At 58.2% G+C, this 16,679-nt stretch overlaps 1 protein-coding gene across 1 annotated transcript in view; it reads right to left on the bottom strand.

The window, feature by feature from the left end:
• LAMA5 (laminin subunit alpha 5) overlaps positions 1-16,679 on the bottom strand; it is a 67,712-nt gene that overhangs the window by 16,747 nt on the left and 34,286 nt on the right. The window contains exons 13-41 of the mRNA XM_026042062.1: positions 16,386-16,523; positions 15,933-16,067; positions 15,146-15,280; positions 14,289-14,426; positions 14,141-14,193; positions 13,930-14,029; positions 13,441-13,493; positions 12,945-13,050; positions 12,166-12,265; positions 11,705-11,861; positions 10,060-10,198; positions 9,061-9,203; positions 8,861-8,967; positions 7,934-8,087; positions 7,506-7,666; positions 7,053-7,161; positions 6,297-6,394; positions 5,912-6,113; positions 5,658-5,784; positions 5,020-5,159; positions 4,246-4,361; positions 3,778-3,989; positions 3,395-3,599; positions 2,720-2,864; positions 2,429-2,569; positions 1,783-1,944; positions 1,486-1,587; positions 1,312-1,395; positions 463-693 (exon numbers count right to left, since the gene is read on the bottom strand). Of these exons, the coding sequence (XP_025897847.1) occupies positions 463-693; positions 1,312-1,395; positions 1,486-1,587; positions 1,783-1,944; positions 2,429-2,569; positions 2,720-2,864; positions 3,395-3,599; positions 3,778-3,989; positions 4,246-4,361; positions 5,020-5,159; positions 5,658-5,784; positions 5,912-6,113; positions 6,297-6,394; positions 7,053-7,161; positions 7,506-7,666; positions 7,934-8,087; positions 8,861-8,967; positions 9,061-9,203; positions 10,060-10,198; positions 11,705-11,861; positions 12,166-12,265; positions 12,945-13,050; positions 13,441-13,493; positions 13,930-14,029; positions 14,141-14,193; positions 14,289-14,426; positions 15,146-15,280; positions 15,933-16,067; positions 16,386-16,523 (3,893 nt within the window). The remainder of the gene's footprint in view (positions 1-462; positions 694-1,311; positions 1,396-1,485; positions 1,588-1,782; positions 1,945-2,428; positions 2,570-2,719; positions 2,865-3,394; positions 3,600-3,777; positions 3,990-4,245; positions 4,362-5,019; positions 5,160-5,657; positions 5,785-5,911; positions 6,114-6,296; positions 6,395-7,052; positions 7,162-7,505; positions 7,667-7,933; positions 8,088-8,860; positions 8,968-9,060; positions 9,204-10,059; positions 10,199-11,704; positions 11,862-12,165; positions 12,266-12,944; positions 13,051-13,440; positions 13,494-13,929; positions 14,030-14,140; positions 14,194-14,288; positions 14,427-15,145; positions 15,281-15,932; positions 16,068-16,385; positions 16,524-16,679) is intronic.

The following is a 16,679-nucleotide window of genomic DNA, read 5'->3' as shown; positions in this document are numbered from 1 at the left end:
AACATATTCAGGGGCTGATTTAGTTTTCATTGCAGAATTCCCACAGGGCTGTGCTGATGGAAAAGAGATTAGAAGCAAAAACAGCTAAAGATTTCTCAGCGTAGCTCTTTCCTTCTCCTCATCAGAGGGGCAGGACCCACCCTCAGGCACAGCCTGCCCTTAATTCTGACCTGTAACACCTGCACAGTTTCCCCATGACAGCTCTTCCCAAGCCCTAGCACCCATCTCCCAGGTGTGGGTGTTGTGCTGGGAGGGAGCCTGGGAGCAGTGGCTTCTGCCTGGGGTTGAGCCTGTTCCAAAATTAGAACTGGAGCCCTTAGGAGCTGGCTTGGAGGCACCACTGCTGCACAGATGTTGCATGAAGTGCATCCAAGCCCTGTGGCTGCCACCCATGCCATGCCCAAAGCAAACAGCATTTAATCCTGCTCTGCCCAGTGCACCCTCAGCCCTCCTTGCCCCTACCTGGCAGGAGTCCCCCTGGTAGTTGGCTGGACAGAAGCAGAGCTCCACGTTGCTGGCACGGACACCCGTGGCCGTGTCCGTCACCGTCTCCAGCACCACGCGGTGCAGGGACACGGAGGAGGAGAGCTGRGAGAAGAGCGCGCGGATGTGCAGCTGCTCCAGGTTTGCCAGCACCATCATGAGCTCCTCTCGGGACACGGGGTTGTGCGTCTCCGTGTGCCGGAAGTTTCCCTGGTGGGAGAAGACCTGGTGTTACTGGCAGGAAGCACAAGCCCTTAATCTGTGTTAGGCAGCTGCAAAACTGCCCCTGGATCTTCTGCTGCACTGGACTGCTGAAACTGCTGCTTTAGGAGCAAGGGGTTTCAGTATCTTATGCCTGTCTTAATGACTTGCTATCACACACATCTAAGGAGGCCATAGTGCCCTGAAGCCCAAGGCAGTTGAGCTTAAGATATCACACCCAGCACAGCCTAATACTAACACTAACACAGGCTGCCAAGCCTGAGGTTGCCCTGCAGTGATCTTTATTCCAGAATGACTGGCACGGGCCTTGAGAGAGGATGGGCATCGAGGAGGCCAGTATGCGCTGCTGCAGTTTGTGCCGGGCTCAAAGATAGTGATGCAGAGAACATTCATTTTTTTGATTTCACGTGAAAGACTCAAGCCTTGGAATCCACAGCTAATTTGTTCTCTGTATGGTTGAGAGCCCAGACAAAAACAAAGCAGCAACAAGAAGCACTTAAAACTACTGATTTCAAAGCACTTCTGCCTTCTGTCTACATCCTCRTCTTGTCCTTCTGTTGGCATCTGTGTGCCTTATTCGGTGCTCACTTGTGCATGCAAACTCACCTCCACCAGCTGCAGCTGCCCTTGGTGCACGTCCCCCGGCGAGGGGTAGGCGCCTTCCAGGAACATGATGCTCATCTGGTTTCCCTGGGAGAAGGAAGGAAGGAAGGAAGGAGCCAGTCCGTGTCASGCTGCTCACGGGCAGCAGGAGGCCCCAGGACACTTCTTGGGCTCTACCTTCAGGATCACGTCCGGRCGGGACTCCAGGGGAATGAAGACGTCGCCCCGGCGCAGGTCCGAGCGAAGCTCATAACGCAGATACCCGCCGTAGGACGAGACCTAGGCGAGAGCCAAGCTGCCTCAGRTGGAGCTATGTGGCTGTGGGCCAGGATGGGGATGCGCTCGGGGGGCTGTGCAGAGCTGCCCGTGCTCTGCCGGAGCGCAGAGCAACCCTGCACGGTGCCGGGCACCCCTGCACGTGTTGTGAGTGATGCTCGGGATGCGGCGGCTGCCTCGCCAAGCGGGGGCTCTTACCCGGTCGCCGAGGTAGGAGCTGGGTGCAGCCCAGTAGAGCTCCTGGAAGGCCTCGGGGAGGCTCCGGAGATCGGCGCGCACGAGCTGCTCCCGCACGCTCGCGACGACGGGCACCTGCTGGCGGTCGCTGCCCAGCAGCACCCAGCCGCTCATGTCGACGAACTAGGGCAGAAACAGGAACCAGGGTGTTTCCAGAGCTCCCCATGGAGATACAGCATGAAACAGGAACCAGGGGTGTTGCCAGAGCTCCTTGTGGAGCTGCAGCATGAAACGGGAACCAGGGGTGTTTCCAGAGCTCCTTGTGGAGCTACAGAATATATGTGGATGCTGGCACTGCCGAAAAGCAATTCTCCCTGCAGTGCCACAGAGTCCTGCAGGGTCATAGACTCGCTCACCAAAGACATCGGGAAGCACCTCCCCCAACCTCCCACCTTGCTGGAGGTCCCGTGGCACAAAAACAAAACCCAAAAGGGTGAATTCCCACCCAAAAGACCAGGGAAGGGGGCTGAACATGGGAGAAGGGCACAGCAAACTGAGGATAACCCTYCTCACGTCCAACCTTCCCCATGGGCAGGATGGAAGAGCAGAGGGCCCGGGAGCCAGGAGGAGGAAGCTGCTCCAGCAGCCCCGTCCCTGCTCCGCTCACCTCGGCTCGGTGCTTCTCAGCACTGCGGCAGCGGTCGGTGGCTCCGAAGCAGAAGCACTTGGTGCAGCCCTTGGGGTTGCTGGCATCCAAGGAAAACGTCCCCAGGCGGCACTGGTCACACCTTGCGCCCTCCACATTTTCCTGGAAGGCAAAGACGGATAAAGCTTGACCTGTCACTGCTCCCCACCAGGTTTTTGTGGAGGAGGGACACGGCTGTATGAGTTATCCAAGGTGCTGCACAGGGCTCAGCTAAGCAGAAGCAGCGCGTGCGAAGGCGCTCGGAGGACTCACCTTGCAGTGACACCGTCCCGTGGCCGGGTCGCACACACTGGCTTCAGTGCCAGCCCGGTGGCAGTCACACGGCCGGCAGTTGGGGTAGTGGTAGTAGCCGGGGGCGCAGAGGTCGCACTGCCGGCCGACGACGTTGGGCTTGCACCTGGAGAGGATGCGGGARTGAGAAACCTCTGCGTAACAACCCCAGGCAAGGAGCAGCAGGGCGGGCAGGGCTTCACCCCTGCCAGCATGAACTGCAGGAGGGAAGAGAGGGAGACCGGTGCTGGGGACCAGGAGGAGGGTGCTGGGGACAACAGATGCAGGTGCTGGGGACCAGGGATGCGGGTGCTGGGGACAAGGGACAAGTGAGGTGGGTGCTGGGGACCAGGGATGCGGGTGTTGAGGACAAGGGATGCAGGTGCTGGGGACCAGGGATGCAGGTGTTGAGGACCAGGAGGAGGGTGCTGGGGACCAGGAGGAGGGTGCTGGGGACCAGGGACAATGGAAATGGGTGCTGAGGACAAGGGAGACAGGTGCTGAGGACCAGGTGGGTGCTGGGGACAAGGGATGCAGGTGCTGGGGACCAGGGATGCGGGTGCTGCGGACCAGGGACMAGGGATGCAGGTGCTGGGGACCAGGGAGGTGGGTGCTGGGGACCAGGGATGCAGGCCCCGCTCCCTGGGCGCCGCTCACCTGCACTGCCCGCTGTCCACGTCGCAGCCCGGCTCCGCCAGCTCCTGCACGCCCGGCCGGGAGCAGTTGCAGTCCTCGCAGCCCACGAGCGGGTGGCAGCCGAAGGTCTGGGGCTCGCACACCACGCACTCCGGCTTGAGCGTGTGCGGGGGGCAGATGCACCGCCCCGTCACCTCGTCGCAGAGCCGCGGGCCGCAGTCGCAYGCTGCAAGGGGCACAGAGGCGCTCAGCCCTGCAGCGGGGCTGTCTTCTCCCCCCTGCTCAGCGCAGCTGGACACACATCCAGCTGAAAGCAGGGCTGGGCAGCGCAGCCCTTTCCCAAATCCACCCCCCAAATCCGGAGCCAGAACGGCCACGGGCGGGCTGGGGACAGGACAACTCACGCCTGCAGTTGGGGAAGCCCCAGTAGCCGGTGGCGCAGCGGGAGCACTGGCGCCCGATGACGTTGGGCTTGCAGGGACACTGCCCGCCGAAGGGCTCGCACTGGCCGCCCCGCGCGCCGGCCTCGTGGCACCCGCACGGCTGGGCCCCGTTGTTGTAGAAGAGTGAGAGCGACGTGGCCGAGTCGCGGCAGAACCTCGACGCCGTGCTGGGGCTGCAGGAGAAGGCGCGAGGGGTCACTGCCGAAGCCAGCAGCACCTCCCGCAGCGATTGCATTGATGCAGGGGGATTGCTCAGCATGCCAAGATCTCCAAACATCCCAGCCTTTGGTACTTCCACAAGGAGCAACTAGCTCTTCCCGCACCTGCTGCCTGCCATGCCCCAAGAAGGGCACAAGGGCTGCCCTTGCCTCCTGAGGAGCAGGCAGCCCGTGGAGAGCAGAAAGGGTAGCCCAAAGCCAAGRATCTCACTTGATGTAGAAGCTGTTGATGCCACAGCTGCTGATGAAGTCGTAGGACTTGTCCAAGGGTTCCTCCTGCAGGTACTGAGAACTGTAGCTTTCTTCTGGCACCACAAGGATGTAATCCTGCCATAAGAAGATGGATGAGCCAGGGTCTTTAGCCAGGCCAGACTAACACCAGCTGAACTGAGCACACCCAGGAGGCTAAATGCACCTTTACATTCTCAAGCCATCCCTCTGTTAGGATTTATCCATCAGGCTCCATCTACTCTAACAACCCATGCGAAGAGCAGCCCAAATTCACTGCGGTCAAGAGGGACAGAGTACCCTAAAGGGGCATCAGAGGCTCTGCTTCTGCATGGAGATATGAAATTCCTAGCTACAAAGTGACCAGGGCTCCAGCGCTGCCTTTTAGCCTTCTAGCCTTCAGTGCCGAGCTGAGGATGACAAGGACTCCCTGCTCCCGTGATGGGACATGCCTGGACAAGCAATGCCGCACAGGGACCAAGGCTCCCTGGGGCAGGAAGGTTTGTTTGGGGTTATCAGAAGCTACAGCTTCAGTTTCCACCTTGTTTTGCTATCGAAGCCACACAGCACCAAGGAAAGGTGTCATACACAGAGCCTGTCTTGGTGAATTCTGCACTCAGTTCTGCACCATGAAGAAGGTTTAAGATTGTGGTTTACAGGATAGTRCAGAAACTGAGCAATGGACATTCCTACGGTCCAACAGGAGCAAAAATCCTCCAGGGCTCCACCACAAGCAGAGTTCCTGGGGAGGACTCACCAGCCACAGCTGCTTCCCCTCTGGCACTCGCACAATCACCATCAGGTCGTTGTCGGTCACATCCAGGACAATCTGGTCTTCGGAAACCACCAGGCTCCGGCACCCATAGCCATGTGGGCAGAAGGTTGCATTGGTCTCCCCTGAAAAGACAACAAACCCTTTGGAGCCCCATTTCCCTTGCAGGCCCCATCACCCCATCCACCTGCTCTCGGGGGAATCTCATTTCCAGGACCCTGGCCTAGGCTTTTTCTGCTTGGAACCAGTAGTCTGCAGAGCTCAGAGAGCCTCCTAGGCTGCTTTTAAGGCGCTTGCAGTAACTGGTGAAGAAAAGCAACTCTGCTGTTAGCAAGCTGCAGGCGCCTACGTGGAGGTGTTCATCTCTACAGCAGACTTGTCTTCAGGGTTTCCAAACTGAAAATGATTGAAAAGGACAGAAAGGAGAAGGACACCTGACAACTTGGAGCAAGGCAGTCTCAGCCTGCTACCCTCTTCCTCCGCTCTTGGTGGGGATGGAAGAGATGRGTTGGGCAAATTTTGTTTTTCACACTCCTCACAGAGCCTGCAGCTACTGCCTGGCACGACAAAGGTTTCTGGGGCCCCTTTTGCACAAACTTCTCCCAGGACCCAGCTCTTCTTACCTTGCCAAACACGTCCACCATTGACGAGCACTTCCACGGGGAAGGTGGGGTGGTTGGGCTGGTAGTAATGCAGGATGAAGGCGTAGCGCCCCAGCGTCTGGATCCGACTGCTAAACACAACAGCAGCCTGGCCCCAAACACCAAAGCAGAGACATAAGAAACCTCATCGGACACCTCCATTCACCCCCAGGATATTGTTGATTATAATTTTTATTGGTGCCCGCGTTCCCGCCCACGGGCCGCCCCGTSGCTACCTGCGGGGGCTGCAGGAGGACGAGCTGTGCCGAGGGGTCCACGGCGGTGGGAGGCCGTGGCGCGGGCTCCACGGGGACAGCGGCCGGCRCCACGGGCACCGCCTGCGCCAGCGGCGTGTCCGGGCTGATGGGCAGCGCCTGCCCTCCCTCCAGAACGATCGACTGGGAAAGCTTCAGGAAGCGCGAGGGGATGCAGGAACTGCTGCCAGGGGAGGAGGAAACGGGACGTCAGGATCTCCCATAAGGAAAGGCAGAAGCTGCTGAATTTTCCTTCTCCCGTGTCAAGAACCCAGAAGCACCAAACTTGAGGGAACTGGGGCACACAATTGCTTTTGGAAACAGCCACATTCATGCTATAATCCAGAGGGACCCTAGACCCTGTTACCTGTTGGAGGAGAAGGTGCCATGGACGCTGATGCAATGCACCTTTGGCTCCACAAACTCCACGATGAACTGTGCAGCAGGTACGAGGTAGACCTTGTGCTGGACGTGGGAAGGAAGGAGAGGCCTCGTCACACCACGTCCCCTGCCACTGGCAGCTCCTGCACCCCACCGATCAGGGTGARCACGCTGGGCATTCCCTTACCAGATGTTCCACAGCCTGTTAGGAGCTAGGGAGAGACTTGGGGCTTGGCAGAGGTCAGGAGCTGACGCTACATCACCACACATTACTGTGAGAGAAGCTAAGGGCATGAGGCTATGGGTACACAAGMCCCTTGGGAGACTCTTGTGAGCATCAGCTCAATCCTCCACGACGGGCACAGCACTGCACACCAGGTCAAATCCCCATTTGCTGTCCCTTCCTCCAGGGTGTAAGCCCCCAGAGGTCCAGGAACTCTGCTTTTTCATGGGATCCCTAAAATCTGGGCTCAGCAGCCACAAATACCTTCAGGCTGAACGTCACACTGCTGCAAAGCTCATCTACAAAGAGCAGCCTCTCTTTCCTGTTCTCTCCCAATTCCCAGTCCCATGATGTACCTCAGAACACACCGCTGTGAATGTCTCCCCCTTGCTCATGGCATAGATGTAGATCTAGTCATCGTCCTAAAGAGGACCACAAGGCTTTTCTCCAAGGTCGACACWGCTCCTACCTCTCCTTCTCGCAGTGTGCAAACAGAGCTGTCCTCGCAGGGAGCCTTACCAGGAAGAAGTCAGCCTGATCAGCCATGAACCGAACGGTCGCCTCCGAGGTAAGCTCAAAAGTTGCCAGGCGRCCCTGGGAATCTACAGCCATCCCTCGACACAGGAAACTGCAAGATGGAAACAGATCCTGAGGCTAAGCCTTGAGCAGGGCCATGACCCACTTCTTGTCTTGCTAGCTCTGTGTCCTGAAGGGATTTATACAAAGTCCCTGTGTATCTTTTGATGCCTTTTCTGGCAAGTCGGGAGAGTGAAATCCCCCAAGGACAGCCCAGACCTTTGTTTCCTATTGCAAAGGTTGTGATCTGAAATCAGATGCTTGTGCAGTGAGGGACAGGCTATTTGACCTGCACCAAGAGCTCCAAAAACCTCTTCTGTTGGCCATGCCCTAAACCGGGGCTCTCCCAGTTTTCCCTGTCCTTTCTCCCAGCCTCCTGCTCAGGGCTGGCCGTACCTGTAGACACACGGGTAGAAGGTGAACGTGCCCTGCTGCATGGCCAGCTGGGGCGAGCTCACAGCGACTCCCACCGTCTGCAGAGCGTTGGTGTTGGCGTACTCCACCACCAGCACGTATTTCCCRGGCTGGGGAACGGGCAGGGAGAGCTGGACTTCCACCTGGAAGAGAGTGACACAACTGAGAGGGGGTCTCAGCCCCTGACCCCAAAGCGAGAGCGTGTAGGGTGCCCATGCTCCCAACCAGGCTCCTCTGGAGCAGCCCCCCAGCCCTCTGCTCTTGCACCCTCTGCTCTTGCACCCTCATTGTTGCCCACACCCTTCACATGGGAGTGAATTTGGGCGCCTCGAGCAGCAGAGCACGCAAACACACAGTCCCCAGGCTGATGGGGAAGTGGGGATGCAAAGCCTGCCAGAAGAGCTACTCACGTCGCTTCCACTGCACGTCGCCATGCGGGGGTGAGAGGGGCTGAGCTGCTCCATGGGACACGCTCTGGGCAGCCGGTTGTCCAGCCTGCACACGGCCTCCTCTCCTGACGCGGCAGGGACGCCATCCACTGACAAGTACTTGTACAAGAGGCAGCTAAAGCAGCAGGGAAAGATGACCTCTGAGGTCCCTTCCAACCTTAAGCATTCTATGATTCTGTGATTCTATGATTTGTCAAGCACTGGCCTCACATCATCAATGTAGGGGGGTCAATCAATCAGGGGTCGTGAGCCAGCCCAGTGAGAACACAAGGACTCCAAAGGAGCACCCATGGTTAGCATGGAGTAAGAAGTGGTGTCTTATAAAAAGGGCAATAACAGTGAAAAGATTCTCCCCTTGCAATGAGCTGCCCTTCATCCCAGAGATCCTCACTCAGTAGAGAGGAGATGCTCTCCAGAGCCCRTCCAGCCTTCCCAGCAACATCAGTGTAGAGGTCTAGGGCAGGAAGCACTGACCAGGCTCGGCAAGTTCACCTTAAACAGGCTAGTAAACTCACTGCTAGCAGTTTTCCAGGGTTGCAGACTGAGGCACAGTGGAGTTCCCAGCATGGGGAGAGCCTACACTGTCCCTGGTTGCTTCAGCTCTCCATTGGCCATGAGCAGAACACACGGTCTGCCTGTGCTAGGGTCAAAGAGGTGGACATGGCTTCCTGGACCAGCCCAAGCTCAGCAGTCATTATCAGCCCTGGCTAAATGCTCCATTAAGCAGCTTTACTGCATCCAGAGCCAACCAGGTCCCGGTGCCCATTCAATTGTTACCTGAGGTAGACCTGCCCCAMCATCTCACAGAGTGAGGGCTGAACATATTAGTCCCAGATCAAGAGGACCTGAGCAGCTCCCCACACTGCACAAAGACATGGAGTTCCTTACTTCTGCGCGGCTCTTTCAGGGGCTGGCTGGTAGGTACACGGCTCTGTGACCTTCAGCTGCAGTATTGGAGCTTCATAGTACGAGCTGGGTAGCAAAACCAGGTAGTCCTATTTGGGGAGAAGGGAGAGGATGTTATGTTGGGGTACGGGCTCCTGGGGCACTGCTGCAGTCCCCCTTGGTGCAYGGAGACCGGTCCTCACCAGCAGCACACCCTCTGCTTCAACAACCAGAGACCAGGTGCTGGGGTTGAGCACGAAGGGCTCCCCAAAGCTGTTCTGGGGGACGGTGACAAAGGCCGGTTCGGTGCTGGGAGCGAAGACGATCTGCTTGGTCTGCTCTGTACCTGGGGGGACAAACAGTGTCTTTGCATGGCAAACTTGGCACGTTATCAACCTCAGAGGGGTGAAACCAGTGAGTRAGCTGGGCACCAGGGCCCGTGGGCAGCCTCAGCCCCGGCCCCACGTGCTGCCAGTATATTCCATGCAGAGGACCCGAGGCTTCTTCAGTTATCTGCTCTGGCTCTTCATCCTCTCTGGTGGCTCGTGCTGTGATTGCAACTAACCACCAGAGAGCAATGCTGGCACGACRTGTGCAATTCCAAAGGCGGCACCCTCGTGAAGCCAGCGGGCTGCTCTGGGGGAAGCACCGGCCAAGGGCAGCCCTGCCATGCGTGGGGACCCGAGAAATCCCACCATGTCTGGCTGCCTACACCTGGATCCACTGCCCAGCACTTGGCCCCTTCTGATTTTGTGGAAACTCGACTGGATTCTGCGTGGGGCAGCGAGTGACACTCCTCCAGCAGGACACAAGTAGGACTTGGGGGATGAAGCCACCTGGAAGTGTCCTCTGGAGGGCTGCGTGGGATGGGGAGGAGGTGGCAATGGTGAATGGCAGCTCTCTGCAATCCTTCCCTCTCCTCCAGGGCTGATAACCTGCCATTTTGCCACACACACTGGCCCTTCCTGAATTAATACACCCCAGGAAGCCACGGAGCGGACCGAGCTCCGTCCCCACCACGTTTACATGAAGATGAAGTGACTGACTTCATCCTGCAAGCAGCAGAGCAGCACCCGGGGCGCACGGCACCGCGGGGAGCCCGGGATCTCCGGCCTGCCCAGCTTCTCCCTCCCCGGCCGTGGGCACCACCACGCAGCGCGAGCCGGGCCCAGTTAGCCCAGACGCAAGAGAAACGCACTCACAGTTGCCGCACGCATTAAACTTCCCTTCCTCGAGGACCGAGACCCTGCCGTGCACAGCGGCAGGTCCCCGGCTGACGTAGCGGAAGACGACGCGGAAGAGGTCGGGGGACGTCACGTTGAGAGTCACCACTACCTTGGGCTGGTGGGAGACAGAAAGGGGGGGAAGCAGAGCACACCTTCAATCAGCGCCGGGCGCCGGGAGGGGACAAGCGAGCAGCCCCAGCGCGGGGACAGGGCGGCGCGGCACTCCCAGCGCACGATCCCGTGCGGGAAGCGGAGCGGGACCTGTCTGCAGGACGGGATGGGAAGGCTCCCACAGCAGCTGCGAGAGGCTGTGGTGCGGCACTGGGGTGGGCTKTGCTGGGCACGGTCTGCGCCGTAGGGAAGGTTTTGAGCAGCTCCTTCCCTTGGTCGCAGCCTGATGTTGCACCTACCTTTGTGTCCTGCCCAGGTGCCTCCAGAGAAGGCTGCAAGCCTCTGGCCTCATCCCTCGGCGCTTGCATGGCTAATTGTGGGGTGTGTGGGGAGGGGGCTGTTGCAGGGGGCCTCAACCCTCTGCCCACCCTGGTGCCACAGGGCATCAGTCAAGCACGTGCTTTAATCCTACCAATATCAACCACATCTAAATGCCTCCCTGCCTAGGGGACAAAGCAAGGGGTTGCCCAGGGACATTCCCAGTGAGGGCCAGGTTCCTCCAAGCTCTGGTTACACAGCATCTTCTTGGAGCAAACGGGAAGGACTTTGCAGAAAGCAAGCTACAGAGGAGCTTTAAAGCCACATGCTGGCCCTTCTGTCAAGGCCTATTTTATCCCAAATGGCAGCACTGGATGCAAAGCAAAGGACATAGGCTTGAGGCTTATCCTTCAGCTTTAAGGCTGAGGTCTTCTTGAGCCTACAGGTGTCTATTGTCTCCCTAGTTAGTGCCTACAAATTCAAAGCGAAATAGCTAATACATCTCTCCCCACTGTTATTTCTCCTAAGCATGAAAAAAGTGAGGAAAACAGAGTGCACGTATCAGARTAAGCAACATCTCATACAGGACAAGACCACAGAGATCAAGTCAGACACACAGACACAAAAGCAACACTTGAGTAGAGGCCAAGCAGAAGAAGAACCCGCCAAGAGGAAATAGATGAAATAATGTCACCTCCGGGGTTCAGACAACTCCAATGTAGCGTAAACCACCTTTATGACAAATCATCTGTCAGCAGGAGGCTGGGCAGAGCATTAACACCAGGGTCAAGCTGAATATGGCAGTCAAGAAGAAGCTACTTTAAAGGGAGGGAAGATGACGCAGAGTGGTAGGAAAGAGCASAGGCAGATGAAAGGGTCGCAAGCAGACCTGGAGACAGTGTTTATAGACATCCCTGTAAGCAATCACCAAGCTGCTACCTTTGTCTAAACGGACTGGGACGTCAGGGAATTCCCAGTTTAGGATCTTTCCTCTCATCAGTCCATGTTGTCCCTAGCACTACAGGAAATCTCTGCRCAAACAGGCTATATATACACCGTGCTGTTTATGTTGGCCATCATGCAACTTTGGGGCTTTGAGAAGCATTTGGGGTGAAAGATGAGTGCCAAAAGCAGGTCAGCCCTGCGGCCATCCGTATCCTCCCCGGCGCAGGAACGGAGACGTCGCTCGTACCTGGATGGGAGACATCTGTGCGTATCCGCGCCAGCTGAAGTTCTCAAACTCCAGCGGGTTGTAGCCAAAGCGCACGGCCCGGCCGGCCGGCGTGGTGCCTTCTTCCAGCTCGAATTTCAAGTGGTGAAGGTCAGGAAAATAATGATCCCTTGCAGGTCTGTGGAAGAGATGAAGCACCATTACTGCTGGGCTASCCAGGCAGGAGGGCTCCTCTCCCCACAAACATCCCCTGCAGCTTTCTGATGTGAGTGGTGATCCTTGCGGGCTACATGTCCACACGTCCCACCTGGGGACAGCACCCTGCACCAGTCACCTCCTCAGGAGTGCTTGGGGACACCGGGAACAGGAGGAAACCCCTGGGATCAACACTGACGAGGTTGTGGCCCAGCAGATGAGACCCCKGGCGCAAGGACAGAGCGAGCGGGACACGGAGCATCGCCGCGGTGGCCGCGGGCTCTCACCGGGTGCACGTGGGTCCGCGGGTGCCCTGCCTGCAGGGACAGGCTCCGGAGCGCTCCTCGCAAGCCGGCCCCAGCGAGCCGCCGACGTCGCACTGGCAGCCTGCGGGCAGGAAGCGCGTGTTTACATTCCGGCCACGCTAACGAGCGCCCGATAGCGCTAATCAAAGGCGCGTCCCGCCGCTATTTTTGTTCCATTGTATCCGTTTTCATATTGGCCCCGGCCCCGTTTGGATCGGCTTCTCCTCCACCTCAGCACCCAGCTATTTCCAGGTGGCCGACAGCCACGGAGAGGAGCAGAAACCTGCAARCCCTCATGGCCAGGCTCCGAGCCCTGGCCCCCTGCACCCACCTTGCTCTCCCTTCCCACCCTGGGAGCAGCCAGAGCTCCTCCTGCCTCTCTTCTCCAGGGCATGGAGGAGAGAAGCCAACTCTGTGCAGCCAGGCCTGTTGCTTCCAGCAGGAGCAAGTGGTTCCAGCGGTTAAATGCACCAGTTTCTGCAGCAAGCAGCATCTAAGGAGGCAACTTCTGCATCCTTCCATTCCCCCTTGCCTGACTGATCTGTGCCCAGTGGTGGCAAAAGGGCAAATTGAGGCCTCTCAGATCCTCAGCAAGACCCGTTCCTGCTCTATGCCTCGGTATGGCCAAAAGCAAGCGGTAGGACATCTCCCACCCCTGCTCTGCAAAGCGGCCGTCCAGTTGTGTTCTGRCACAGCCACTTGCTCCAGGGATCTCTCACGGTCCCCTCCATCAGACCCGGCACACCACGACGGCAGCTCACCTTGGCAGCCAAAGTAGTTGGCGTTGTCCTTCTTGAAGTATCCGTCTCTGCACGTTGAGCAGAGCTGCCCGCAGACGTTGGGTTTGCAGAAGCACTGCCCATTGCCCTAGGAGACAGCAGACATGGGGTCAGTTGGAGAGCCTGTTCCCTCGGTCACAGACGAGATGTTTTTTGGCTATTGGGTCCTCGTCTGGGACACTGGAGAAGCATTTTGAGTTTCTTGCTCTGCTTCCTGTGCGTGGGTGGGCCAGAAAAGTACTAGATAAGTGCAGTTACCCAACACACGCAAACAGAAATCCAGGGATGCCGGGCCAGACCCAGAAATATTTAGGTGCCTAATTTATGACAGGTCTTAATCCTGTGTTCTCATGCAAGCCCAGACTGTGGTGCAAGCTCCGAGTGCTCAGTGTCAGGACAGGCTTCTACAGCAGCTGTYGGGAAAGGCAGAGTTGAAGTCCATGCAGACGGATCCTGGAGATGTCTGGAGCAAACCTACCTGCCGACACTCTGCAAGTCCACTGATGGTGCCCTGGGTATCACAGTTGCAGCCTGGAGATGGGAAGAAGAAAAGTAAGAGCCAAGGAATTAAAGGAAGTGCGGGTGGCACTGCCCAAGGGCTCTGCTTTCATTTTGGACAGTTATTGTTGCAGACACAACTACCAAAAGCATTTGACTTCTTTTTGCTAATCTCTCCATGAAAACCCAAGCATGCAAAGTCCGAAGGGAGGGCTGGGAATGCCATAACTCATTCCATGAACCCTGAACTCTACATCTTAAGCAAAAAGCTCCAGACTCCTGCCTTTTCCCTCCCTTGGCATGGGCTACTCAGGCCATTGGAGTTCTGATGTGTCCCCTCGTGGTGGGGAATGAAGGGCAAGTGCCACTTCCAGCCAACAGTGGTGGTGCCCACTAGCTTGGGTGTGGGTCTTGCCCCATTCCAGCAGGAGGGAGATGTGCCAGAGCCACACAAATGACATGTCCTTACTGGTGCARCCGTAGGGGTTCTCCGGAGTCAGGTTCCAGTAGAGCGGCTGGCATCTGTCGCAGGCTGGACCTTCGACGTACGCCCGACACGCACAGGAGCCCTGAGCAGGGAGCGCGGGTGAGCGCGACACGGGCTGTGACAGCCCAGCTGCGGGGACACGTGGGCACGGAGCCGGAGCGAGGGCGAACATCCCAACCAGGGCCATACTCACCGGCGCCAGCGAGGGGTCTGCAGGCACCAGCCCCGCGGGGTTACAGGAGCCCACTGCAAAGCAAAGGAGCAAGGGGAGGCTCAGGGGGAGATCACTGCTCCCCCGGCTAGCGCTGCCGGGCGGCCCCGGCCACGCCGCGAGCGGCTACCTTGGCAGTGCGGGAAGCCGTAGGCGCCCGGCACGCAGGCGTCGCAGCGCAGCCCCGTCACCTGCGGCCGGCAGCTGCACTGCCCCGTGTCCTGGTCGCAYGCGCCGTGCAGGGAGCCTTCCCTGGAGCACTGGCAAGCTGCAAACGGGAGAGCACCCGCTGCGGAGCCCGCTCCTCCCGCGGACGCAGCACGAGCAGCACGGGGCGGCCGGCAGCGAAGACGCTGCCCAGSGCGCCCGAGGTGCCACCAGAACCTCCCTGTGGCTGAGGGGCACGAGACTGGGAGTGCCAGGCTTTGCACCAATAAGCTCTTCTGTCTGCTTCACCTTCGCCACCAGCAAAGCAGTCAGAAAAACGGGTGAAAAATAACACGYGCACTCATTCTTTGCTTTCAGCTAAAAACACTCTACTAGGCAAAATAATAGAGGCTACAGCGCTCATCACACCTATGTATTTAAGTGTGTTTCAGTGAGGAAAAGGAGCTATGGGGTTAAGGAAAGGAGAATGCACTATCAGATCCTCAAAATGTTGGTGAGCTCCTGTGAAAGGCCATTTACACCCAAACACGTAGGAGCAGCGTTCAGTTCTGTACTGTGGATGCAAGTGCATCCAGGATTTCAGGAGCCTGGATCTCAGGGATTGCTGGTGCTTGAGAGCAGAAGCCAAGAAAGGCTTTGGCACATGCAGATCCTGCAACCTCTGGCATGAAAGGTCAGCAAGCTCCTCAAATCCCGGGTGCTGTGCAAAGAGCACAGTGCTCTTTGGAGCCGGATCATGGAAAGGAAAACCATTACAAAGGCCAGGAGCAGCACAGCCAGGTTACTTGTCCCCAGGGCCCCTCGCGGGGCCGTACTCACGCATGCAGCTGGGGAACCCGTAGAAGCCCAGGGCGCACTGGCTGCAGGTGGGTCCCCCGAAATTCGCGTGGCAGCGGCACTGCCCCGCGGGGCTGCAGTCGTTGTCGGCCGCRCCGCGGGCGTCGCAGGAGCAGGCTGAGGAGAGGAGGAGGCAGTGGTGGTCAGAGAGACCCCGCGAGCCAAGGCTCGGCCTGTTTCCAATGCAGGTTGTGGATTCTCCTTCTCTGRAGGTCTTCAAACCTGCCTGGATGCCACCCTGTGCCCCGTGCTCTGGGTGTCCCCGCTGGAGCAGGGGGGTTGGACTATGTGATCTCTAGAGGTCCCTCCCAACCTCAACCATTCTATGATTCAACCTGTCACAGGCACGGGGCACACTCTCATCTAGAGTTGTTGCCACACCACAAAAACACTCCGTGGATTTGCTTCATACAGCCCATTCAAAGCACCCGGGGAGTTAACACTGAACCGACAAAGGGTAGGAGTGGGGACAACAGATCATGGCATAAAAACCACCTTGTACCCCCGGTTTTGGCATCGCCCACCACCTCCACCAGCCAACCGACCAGATTTACAGGACAAATCCCATGGGTCTGGGTTTTGCAAAATGCCAGTGTCTTTCCAAAATAGGCCTGGTTTTCAGAAGGTGACGGAGCAGCGGGATTAATGAGGATCAATATTCAGATATGTCACATGGATAACTCAAAATTTGAGCCGTTTGAGCTATTAATTTGAGACGTTTGAGCTGTTATGGAGCTGGCTGCCAGGCTGCGCGTGCCGCCGTCCTCACCGTAGCAGTGCGGGTACGAGTGGTGGCCGGGGCTGCAGCGGTCGCAGCGAGGTCCCGCGAACTCCGCCTTGCAGAAACACCTCCCGGCGCCGTCGCAGCCGCCCGGCAGCGTCCCCACGGCGCTGCAGCTGCACACTGCGGCGGAGAGAGGCCTCAGCGCCCCCGCGCTGCCCTCCAAACCACCCCCAAAACCACCCCCAAAAGTCTCTGGCTTTGCTGGGACATCCACCCCAACGCAGCAGAGGCCGACGGCTCCTGCCACGCTGACCGCCACCACCACCACATGCTCAYGTTCTCATGTCTCTTGCCCCCTAGAGTGACCATAAGCAGGGCACAGATTGTCCCTATGGTGTTTGCCACCACCTGGCACCAAAGCTCTGGTGCCTCTTGAGGTCGGTGTTCGCATTGGCGCCCGTGGGGAGCGCGCACGCGGGTGCCCGGGCCCATACGCACGCTGGCACAGCGGGTAGTTGAAGTAGCCGGGGGCGCACTGGTTGCACGTGTGTCCTTCGAAGCCGCTCCGGCACAGGCACTGCCCGCTCTCGCTGTCACAGCTGCCATCGTACTGACCGGGCCCGGAGCACTGGCACGCTGCAAAGCAAYGAGGACCTTCAGAACCAGCCTCGGGAAACGCAAGCCGTGGAGCAGTGCTGGGAAGCAGCACATCCCGCCCGGAGCTCACATCCATAGGGAATGCCTCAAGAAAGACCCGAGGCCAAGGGGGACAGGGCTGGGTGGGAAATACCA

Source organism: Nothoprocta perdicaria, unplaced genomic scaffold, assembly GCF_003342845.1.
Source record: "Nothoprocta perdicaria isolate Ctin4 unplaced genomic scaffold, notPer1 scaffold_3, whole genome shotgun sequence".
Lineage (NCBI taxonomy): Eukaryota > Metazoa > Chordata > Aves > Tinamiformes > Tinamidae > Nothoprocta > Nothoprocta perdicaria.
This window is presented reverse-complemented; position numbering and strand designations above follow the sequence as displayed.